The sequence below is a fragment of the Strongylocentrotus purpuratus genome, unplaced genomic scaffold (assembly GCF_000002235.5).
Source record: "Strongylocentrotus purpuratus isolate Spur 01 unplaced genomic scaffold, Spur_5.0 spur5_contig_847, whole genome shotgun sequence".
NCBI lineage: Eukaryota > Metazoa > Echinodermata > Echinoidea > Camarodonta > Strongylocentrotidae > Strongylocentrotus > Strongylocentrotus purpuratus.
Genome location: NW_022145554.1, coordinates 784,116 through 794,921, shown reverse-complemented (window position 1 = coordinate 794,921; position 10,806 = coordinate 784,116). Strand labels below are relative to the sequence as shown.

At 38.1% G+C, this 10,806-nt stretch overlaps 1 protein-coding gene across 2 annotated transcripts; it reads left to right on the top strand.

The window, feature by feature from the left end:
- Positions 1-30: 30 nt before the first annotated feature.
- On the top strand, positions 31-5,956 carry LOC115927159. Of its 2 annotated transcripts, none has more exons than XM_030992629.1 (5): positions 31-80; positions 1,034-1,394; positions 2,068-2,199; positions 2,766-2,831; positions 5,040-5,956. In XM_030992629.1, the coding sequence occupies exons 1-5, from the start codon at positions 44-46 to the stop codon at positions 5,209-5,211; spliced, it is 768 nt and encodes a 255-aa protein (XP_030848489.1). In that variant the 5' UTR covers positions 31-43; the 3' UTR covers positions 5,212-5,956. The 2 variants fall into 2 exon arrangements, with proteins under 2 accessions (XP_030848489.1, XP_030848485.1); XM_030992625.1 differs by having other exon boundaries at positions 2,065-2,199.
- The last annotated feature ends 4,850 nt before the right edge of the window (positions 5,957-10,806 follow it).

The following is a 10,806-nucleotide window of genomic DNA, read 5'->3' as shown; positions in this document are numbered from 1 at the left end:
ATGATCGTTTTACATTGAAATCACGAGAGGGCAGTCTAACAAAATGGCAGCCTCCATGAGAGTGTTTGCTGCAAGTTTAGGTAAAATGAAATGATAATTTTTCGAATCATGCATTTATTTTATAATGTAATAGTGTGATGATGTGATCCATATTAGCTATGAATTTAATTGGTCTGGGTGATGTGGGTTAAAAGTTGTTTATTTGCTCCGAAATATGTGTCTACCTGATCTGAGTGCAAGTCATGTGTGTGATTGTGATTGGGGGGCGACGGCGGGGACGCGCTGCCGCTGGCTTGGCGCGGCTCCTTGGGGCGGGGGGGGGGGGGGGGGGGGGGGGTCTGCACATGCATTCTGCTTAGAATCAGGTTGATGTTTCTCAAAACTGTCTTTGCCAAGATCAAGAATATTAGATGAGTGACAACTTCTGTGACAATTTCGTGTTGTGACTCCAAATCTCTTTTGGTAATTCATGTCAAAATCTGATGGTTCCTGGACCTGGCAAAGACTAAATGTAGATTTTCTAGACTCTAGATCTATATCTTTATAGCCAATAGTTTAGAAAAACATATATTTTTCGCTTTGTGAAGTAAGTTTTCTGCTTCCTGACATCTCTGTAGGTCGCTCACAAAGATATTAATGTCATGGACTTGGTTTCATGAAACGATCCCCAGAAGTTGTGTTTTTCAACAGGAGAATCAAAAACTGTAAACATTCTAAGTTCTAATACTTGTGCATTTTATTGTATATATTCATAAATTACTCAGAATTTGAAGTACGTACTTTTTTCTTTGACTTATTTGTTTATCAGGGAAAAAATTAATATTTATTTTTCGGGGGCTACTTTTCAAGCTTGTCTGCATAAAATTAACACTCTAAAATTTGTTTTGCATTGAACTCTGCAAATTTACAGGGGCTATTTTCTGTTTTGGGGGCTCTTTTGGGCATTTCGGGAGCTATTTCGCCCAGAGCTCCCGAGTATTTTTTTCACTGTTGTTAATAAGTTATCTAATTTTTTTCTCCTTATGCCTGATAGTTCCACGAATCCACTTGAATCTGTTGTCACCAGCTTCCACTCCATGTCGCACCAGATGTATAAATCAGAAGAACATTCACAAAGCTGTAGCTCCTGCTTTGGGTTCATCACCACAGACCACACCCATTAGATGTGTCACCTCTGCACCCTTGACAGGCCTTACCTCTGCACCCCTCCACCAGCCCGCTGCCCTTCAGCAGGGTCCTTGCAGAGGTGATGAGCTCTCCAGGATATGCTCCAGACTGACTGGTCTAAGTCTCAAAGCCCCAGGTCCAGGTCCCATTGGAGGTCAGATCCAGACAAGATCCTTCTCGAGTTTGATTTGTAGCAGGTACACTGGAGGATTCAGCAACAAAGAAATGTAAATATTTATCCCAATTATGTAACTAATGATAGGCTACTTTAGTGAAGCACATATTTTATTTTATTCAATTCACTCGTAGATCATAATCAAATGATTGGTCAAAGACGGTCATGTGTGATTCATTTACTGAGCTTATCCCCTGTTTTTTTTTCATAGAAAAAGCGTGCAATAGTTTCCAGTATCATTTAAACAAAATTGAATGGGCTGTAGCAATCTTTGTGACATACCAGAAGTGAGAAATTGTTTCTCCTATCAACTATAACAATCTTTGCTCAAATTGAGTTTAGCATAATAAGCATAACAAACTATGTTTGGAAGTACTATAGTTTCATGGTGAATCAATATTATAGACCCAAAACGTGTAATGCTATTTAGATTTGATGTCCATGTAACACTGTCATAAAAGAATCACATATTAAACAAATATTTTTTAGAGAAGCAACTGAAACAGGAATGATAGGGCAATGCTCTATATATTCATTGCATAAAATCCATTTTTAGTAGATTATCTCATGTTACATGGACTTCGTTATATTTTTTGCCGCTAACCTCATGGAATGACCCTTTTATGTGCATCTGTCGATGACATATGATTGATTCATCAGTTCTTTGGAATCATTACCGGTATTCTATATTCTGTCATGTATTGCTTTGTGTTCCTTTCCAGCAGTACAAACCAGATGATGGTCACGTCTCCAGTGTTAGCCCATCAGCCCCACAGGACAGTGGTACGATACAGTATCAGCAAAGGCAAGAAGAAGACTGTTCACGCAGTGATTGACAGATTCTACAGACTTGACTGGTAGGTTGATTTCTGGTGCTATGCGATTCAAGGGTTCCGAGGGCAATCAAGAACCTTTATTTAGGAGTAGGGGTAAGGGAGAAGAGGGAAGGAGTGAATTTTTCTATTTATAAGGGATGTTGAATGTTCTCCGCTGAATTTAGAAGTTTATTATAAGAAATGTTAATATTTTCTATTTGGATAATGAAGAGAAAAGATAACATGTGTTTGATTCAAGAGATGAAGGATGTGAATAAGAGATACAGAAAAGGAAAAATGAAGGGAAAGGAAGATGAAAGTGGGTGGAAAATGAAGAAAATAATGAAGAGAGGTAGAAATAGAAAATTAAGGGGGAAATACATATGTTGTAGCAAAGAGAAGGATATGGACATATAGAAGATGTAAATGAAAGATCAAGATACAAAGTTCTACAGAATTGGACAGAGGAGTGGTACTGGAATTTGTAACCTTTTCAATTTGTTGGCCTGCAAATGGGACATATTACCTTTAAGGAACTCTTCCCGGCTGCAAACATTGAATTCTATAAATAATAAAAGTAAATATTAAATGCTCTGTTTATTATCCAGTGGTCTGTGGGTGAGACCGCAATCGGGAAGGGCCAAGAAACTGTGGAAGAAAACACCAAGACGCAGGTAAGTTACAGTCTCGAATCATCCCTTCAATTCTTGTCGTGCAACAGAGTGTCAGTCAGGCTTGATGCCCCTGTCTGTGATATTCTTTTTTTTTTTGGGGGGGGGGGGGAGCAAAAGACATGTGCCCCCTTTTTTAAAATTAAATTTACATACCTTACAGTGTATCAATCACCAACAAATATTTTATTTCTGTATACTAGGGGCTCCATATGGCTATTCTATAGTAAATATATGAGCTTTAAAATATTACTTCTATGAAGAGACATTGTACGTTTAAATGCTCTCTCGATGAACATAAATTGACTTGTGAGTACCGGCAGACTACTTTACGCACTCGTACGTGCACGGCTTTGTATTAATGTCCTTCAGCTTTTCTTTCACTTCTGCTCGTATTGAACAAAAAATATCTACGTTAGTGGGAGTCCCTTTCATTGGGGAAAATATGACCATTTAAAGCATGTTTTCATGCAGTTTATAAGTGGTTTGGCAAAAGAGCAGACACATAAAGCATATTACAGTAAAGTGCAATTTAAAAGCCATTGAGTGGTTTGCTCCTTTTAGCAACTTAAATATGCTCTACGCTAGTTACTTGTATGAGAAAATGTGATTGGAAATGTTGAATATATGTTCAGTATATGACCTCCTTTTAGCAACTTCAATATGCTCTACTCTAGTTAAATGTATGAGAAAATGTGATTGGAAATGTTCAACCTTGCCATGTAATAGAAAGCCTTTCTACAGCATCTATTCAGTATACCAGTATCGGCTATTCACAATCTCAACAATGTCTCTTGACTTATTGGTGGTAGAAATTCTGAAGATTGTATCAGGAATACAGATCTATATTAAGAATGAGTAATGATCATCTGTATAAGGAAGAAATTACCCCCCCCCCTCCCTGGAAATTTACTCCCCCCGAGGACAATTGCCCCCACCCCTGAAAAATACCCCTAGGAGAATTACCCCCACCTCCAGAAAATTATCTCCCCCCCCCCCCCCCCTCTGTTCATTAAAGGGGAAGTCTACCCTGACAATCAGATGGTTTTAATAAATGCAGAAGTTAGGGGGGGGGGGCAGGGATGATTGTCTGAGGGGGTAAAATTATCTCATTATTCACATAATAATCTTTGATGGGTAATTTTATACCCCGTTGTGGCCTATATTCTCAAAAGCTGCCCAAATTTAGGTAAGGGTTTAAACCCCAACATGCACCGAAGTTAGCCCACTGATGTACGGCATGCCAAAAGTCAACCTCCTAATTTCGACAAAAAACCATAATGAACCAACTAAATGGTATACATTCTAATAATGAAAACTCATTTTCATTTCATGACCAAATAAACTTAGAATTTGTCTCATAGTTACTGTAAGTTATAATTTATGGAACCTAGGGGCTACCATTTTGACCTTCAGTTAGCATACCTGCCAACCACCCCGATTTAGGCGGAGTTTCTCCGCATTTTTCATACCAACTCCGAATTCCGAGTGCATGCCTCAAAACTCCGATTTTTTTTAATTTTAATTTTTTTTTTTTTTTTTTAATAATTTTTTTAAATTAATATTTTGTGTGTGCGTCCGCCATTTTCAATGGCAAAATGTCCATTCTGTCCTGTAAAGTATCCTACAAGCATCTCACATCAGCAATTTGGGGATGTTTATTCATACCTGCGTATAGCCCACGTGTATTTATATTACATGTGCAGTTGATACGCCGTGCATAAACACTGTATACATTGGCGTGTTTTCTTCAATGCTTGTGCGATGACTGCGATCGTGGAAGCTTGTTATTTACCGGACTTCCTCGGATTTATTTTGGATTACTACTACTATATACCTTTGCAAAATAGGGCTCCTAACTGAGGTGGGTAGTGAAACATGTAGTTTTGTGAGTGTTCACATTTCAAAAATTGTTTATGTGTGGGGCGAAAAGGTTGAAGGAAAAGGCCCATTTGCACCATTAAAATGGAGAGAAAAAAAAACAGACCCTAAAGTCCTGTGTACCCCCCCCCCCCCAATCTACGGGCTACTACCCCAATCCTTCGGTGGTTCGCGACCTCGTAGTCCATCCAGAAAAATTTACTCCTAATTTCTCTTGTCTCAGGTTGGCAGGTATGAGTTAGACTAAGTTAGGCCACTTTTTTTTTTCTGAACACTTTTGAGAGTATGAGATGTGCTATTGCATATGATCATGTTATTCATCCTCTTCAGGTACCGACTGAAGCAACACGTCTTCTGCAACAAGACCCAGTCTAAGATGCTGGACAGGATGACCTCTGGCTTCTGGAAGAAGAGGCGTCATTACCTTGATGACCCCTTTGAACAGTATCATGAGCGGCACTTCGATGTCATCCTACCTGGCAGTAATGTTAAAGGACAATAGAGACTTAATGGAAATCATTTATCAGGCGGATGGATAGGGGAAAGAAGATCTGGTACCATTACCTCAATAAATCTTTCGAACAGTGCCATCAGAGGCACTTCGATGTCATCCCTCCAGGCAGCAATGCTAAAGGACAAAAGAGACTTACCAGAAATCATTTTTAAGGCAAATGGATAGTAGAAAGAAGATCTGGCACCATTACCTTGATAAAACCTTTTTAACAGTATCGACAGAGGCACTTCGATGTCAGTAAGCCTCAGGGCGGTAGAGACTTAATCAACAAAAATGATTCATATTAGGAGAATGGATACTGGAAAGAAGTTTCTGGAGTTACGATTGATCTGAATCAATCGCAAGACCCCCAATCAATCGCAAGTTTGCAGTCTCCTATCTCTTATGTACATAGTTGCGATTGATATCAACTCTATGTAAGACAGGGCCCTGGTGCCACTTCCTGGATGACACCTAGACTCTGAGCACTTATGAGTAGTATCATCAGCTGCACCTTGATGTGGTCCCTATTAATAAGCCTTGATAGAGACCAAACCAACCGATGGTTCATGAGTAGACTGGGTAAAAAGAAGGACCGGTAACAGATATTTAATGATGATGGAAGACGAAGACCACTTTAAACAGTATCGCAAGCAACTTTTCGATTGACCCCCAGGAACAGTATCATCGGCGCTTTAATTTGATCCCCTGAAAATAAGCCCTAGAAATATCTTTTTCTTTATTAAAGGGAAAGTCCACCCTGAAATTAAGTTAGTTTTAATAGGAGTAGAAAAATGAGAGAAACAAGTCAGTGAAAGTTTGAGCAAATTCCGATTAAAAATAAGGAAGTTAGGATTTTTGAAGTTGTGATCAATCAAACACAAATTGGCAACTCTATGACGTATCATGCGAGCTCAACTTCCATTTGCTCAGTACTAAAAAAATCTAAAATTTTCATTTTCCCTCAAGAAAAATTTCAACCATACATGCACCCTAAATATAATAATTGCAAATATGTTTCTATACTCCCCCTGCAAGGAACAAATATATATTCCGTCATCAATAATGAAGAAAACATGATTTTATGGAATATTATGCACAAAGCAAATGAAGGAGAGCTCGTATAATAAGTCACAGAGTTGCCCATTTGTATTTGATTGATCACAACTTCAATAATTCATAACTTTCTTATTTTCATTCAGAAATTGCTCAAACTTTCACTCACCTGATTTTCTTATTATTCTGCCTCTATCGAAACAAACTTATTTTGGGGGTGGACTTTCCCTTTAAGAGGAGACTGGATAATGGAAAGGAAGATCAGAAATGAAAATGTGAATTATGATGGATTGAAAGTTATAACCCAATGGCTACTACCGGAGTGTTGGCTCAGTCAGTAGAGCGTCCCCATCACAACCGGGAGGTCGTGGGTTCGAACCCCGGCCACGTCATACCAAAAGACGTTAAAAAATGGGAGTTGTTGCTACCTTGTTTGGCGTTCAACAATAAGGGATAGAGCAACGTCGATCTGGCGCTGCTCTGTGGCTGCCGGGCTCACGATCAATTGGGCAAAAAGAATTTCCATTTCGGTTTAATAAAATTTGGAGTGGACTATTAGGCTATTATTATTATTATTATTATTATTATTATTATTATTAACCAGGTGGTTTTTGTATTAATTATATGAGAATAAGAGAATTCAGAAGACATGTTGCTTCTTCAAGATGTTGGAGAGGACATTCTTCTCCAGAGCACAGTAATTTGCCCCATAGTTTGAGAACTTTGAGAAGTCAAGATGACATAATCTACATTGTAGGTGCTACATCTGGCTTTATTCTCTTCTCAAATCAATGATTATTGTCAATTTAATTCCTTTTCCCCCTTTGATATTTTGAACACAGTGTTAAATGTACTTTTGTTTCTCGCTCCATTGAAGATTATTTTAGATTAAAGATCCTATGAAATGTATTCTATTGTTTTGTTGTATGAATAGAGTGGAGTTAGAACTGGGAGAGGAGGGGGAGGGGGATTGTAAAATATATTCATTGTAAAAAGATCTATGAGAGGAGTGTGTGTCAAATGTCTGGTTACTTAGAGATGGACAAAGGAGGAAGATGGTGGCAGAGAGAGAGAGAGAGAGAGAGAAAGAAAGAGAGAGTGAATGAGACAGACAGACAGACAGAAAAGAGAGATAACGAAGCATTATGGAGATTATTTTGAATTTTTTACAGTGTAAAGAATTTTGTTTTCTTTCTGGGTCACTTATGGATATTTAGTGGATAAATATCACGTTTGAACTTTGAATTGAAGGACTTTCATTTTCTAAGAGGATTATTCCAAGGGTCAAACACTCGTACGTGCCTTGGAGCGTTATGGAGATTATCTTGAATTTTTTAAAGTATAAAGAATTTTTTATCTTTCTGGGTCACTTATGAAAATTTAATGGATAAATATCACTTTGGATTGAAGGAGTTTCATTTTCTAAGAGGATTATTTCTAAGGGTCAAACACACGTACGTGCCTTGGAAGTTGTAGATATTAAAAAAGATAAATTGGTGTGGGAGTATTATCCGGAGAGTAGCTTCCATTTATTAATTTGAGATTTGTCACCTTTTAGAGGGTGGGTGATTCGCGCCTAATGGACATTAACACCATTCTAGCCACGGGTCTCTGAAAAAAACAAAAGGTTATCACACAGTGATGGTGAAAAGTGATTTGAAGGAGTAGGGGAGATTCTGAAAACTGGATTGTGGAGAGAGTAGGGGCGGGCTTGGCTTCTCACTATTTTCCTTTATATTTCTTTCTATCCCTCTCTTTCTCTCCCCCTCCCCCTCTTTTGCTGTCCCCGGCTGTCTGTCTGTCTCTCCGCCTCTCTCTGTGCTACTCTCTCTCTCTCTCTCTCTCTCTCTCTCTCTCTCTTTTGCTGTCCCCGGCTGTCTGTCTGTCTCTCCACCTCTCTGTGTGCTACTCTCTCTCTCTTTCTCTCTCCCCCTCCCCCTCTTTTGCTGTCCCCGGCTGTCTGTCTGTCTGTCCACCTCTCTCTGTGCTACTCTCTCTCTCTCTCTCTCTCTCTCTCTCTCTCTCTTTCTCTCTATCACCCTCTTTCTGTCTCTTTCATAAAGTAACAACTTTGCTCATTCGGGGGGGGGGGGGAGGGGTAAGTACAAACGTATCACTGTAGGCGCTTCGCCAGTGCTTCGAATCCACATTGATAACAACATGTTTCTATACTTCATTTTAGACAATTTTTTTCAAAGACATACTTTTAATGATTTTAACAGAAAATACTTTATAAAGGCAGGAAATTGGCAAAAGCTAAGGATCATTTTGTTAATGCTTTCACGTAATAAAGTCTAAGGGGAAAATTTTGTTTTAATTGACAGCGGTTATTCAATACTGTTATGAAGGATATCATATACAAGCGATGGAAATGAGGTGGGATATTGTATTATTGTCTTATTCTCAGCAAGAGCACTTATTGACTATCCATCACAATATTTTACCCGAAGAAAAATCATGAATTTATCATGAGCAATAACAAAATTAACCCCAATAAAGCACCGTCCTTGAATATCTTTTTTTCATCATGCCATCATTTCTCATTTTAAGTACGCATTTAAAAACACCTTGTTCTGTCAAACTTGTCTTTGAAATTTTCGTTGTTGGTTTGTGTCATGGGCAGCGCAGCTCAGTGAGTTCTCGGGGAACACAGGCTATCCTCGGTACTTTAAAAAAAAAATCACTATTATTATTATCATTATCATTATTATTATTATTATTATTATTATTATTATTTTTTATTTATTTTTATTGGTATTGATATTATTGATATCAAGTTAACTCTTCTCATTCGCGCAACGAGGGATCTTATCAAAACGAGATGACCTACTTCGTTTAATAATTTAATCTGAAAATGCGAATGAGTTTTCATATTGTTTGTAAAGATATTAATTGCATTTTATCAGAGGCGTAAAAATTAACGCAAGTATCGATCACAATAACACCATAATGCTACGAGAAGAAAATGGTTATGCCATCAGCGGAAATGTGTTTGCGAGATTTGAGACCTCCCCCCCCCCCCCCCATTTTTCTGGTGGAGAGGGGGTCATACAAACCCCAGTCTGTCTCATGTAGTTTTGTCAAGTTATGCCAATAAGGACTAGTGCGACCCCCACCCCCAACAAAAATAAAATAAATAAAGTAATGCGAATACCTCAGCTACATGAAGACAATCTCTAGACTTTGCTATTTCATAATTTTGTTATTTCTTTTGCAATAAATGGCGAAAATATATAATTTGTGGGGGGGGGGGGGGTGTATACGGCATCAAAACACTGAAGAGTAGAAAAATAAAGCAATATAAAATGTATTCTTGCAATAAATCTAAGGGAACAGATCTACAATTGAAATAAAATACACATGATAACAAATGACATGGTCTTACTCAATCTCAAAGAGTCAAATTGTGTAAATTTTCATATTAAAAACACGATCGAAAAGACTCGAAAATTCCAAGACAAAATTAAATTAGGCACATTGTGAGCATTGCAGTACCTAAAACCCCCGACTAAAAACGTAATATGATCATGGTTTCTATGAGGTGTATAAAATACAATAGGTTAATAAAATCACCCCTGACTTACTTATTTCTCTCAAAAATCTTCGTTACCATATCTCACTGAAATAATAAATGAAAGTAATTTTCTACCCAGCTTATGGTGCGTTCAAAGGCAGTAGAAAAACAAACCTCTGCTCTTTTTGCTGAACAAAATTTGAAGGAAAGACAATGATTTACTGGATCGATATGAGAAATTGGTTTGAAATCCTTGGTTATAAGTGTTATATGTCTCACACGACGAGCAGACGCTAAGCGTTGATATGGCAACCGTTTTGCAGATTGAAGCGGAAAACAGGAGTGCTGAAATTAAGAGGAAGTGACTTTGCTGCATATTAAATATATTTTCCTGCGCTGTCTTCAACCCAAAAGCGTGTTGAGTGAATCAATGCGATTGAAGCCTGTAATTTTGAAGGCCAATTATGACCTACACTGTCGCTCATAACGGTGGAATTTTTTTTTTTACCCCAATTTATGGAATTATTTTCAAAATAATTTTGAAATAATAGATCTAGATAATAGTATACATTCTCAGATTTTATTGAATATTAATTTGCCATTGTGTGTTTTGCGTGACTACTAAAGCATGTGTATGCTACTATGCTTATCACCTAGGGGACCCACGCCCTTAAGTCATAAATGACAGCAATGAGGATTAATGCCCTACAAAAGGGCACTAATATAGCACATCGACACGGTTTTGATCCTGGGGCCTCATAATTTCGAGGCCATTGCTTTGTCACTGAACCATGACTGTACGCAGCGGGGGCTAGGGTAGGGTAAAAAAAAAAAAAAAAAAAAAAGCAATAAATTTTCAATAATTTATTGCATTTTACCCCGGTTCCCAACATAAAAAAATCCTCTGTGTGCCCATGCCTTGAGCCATAATGCATGGCCGTCCCGAGACGTTATTCAATTGCGTGATTCCCTGGGCTAATGAAGTCTAATGAAGGAAATTAGCGCATGAGCTCTATTCAACGCAGTCTTTGCAC

Excerpts from the sequence above, each read along its gene's own strand:
- LOC115927159 (XM_030992625.1), top strand. The coding sequence starts at position 44 with ATGGCAGCCTCCATGAGAGTGTTTGCTGCAAGTTTAG. Across the intron at positions 2,200-2,765 it reads AGATTCTACAGACTTGACTG|TGGTCTGTGGGTGAGACCGC; the intron begins GTAGGTTGATTT and ends TTTATTATCCAG. Across the intron at positions 2,832-5,039 it reads AAGAAAACACCAAGACGCAG|GTACCGACTGAAGCAACACG; the intron begins GTAAGTTACAGT and ends CATCCTCTTCAG.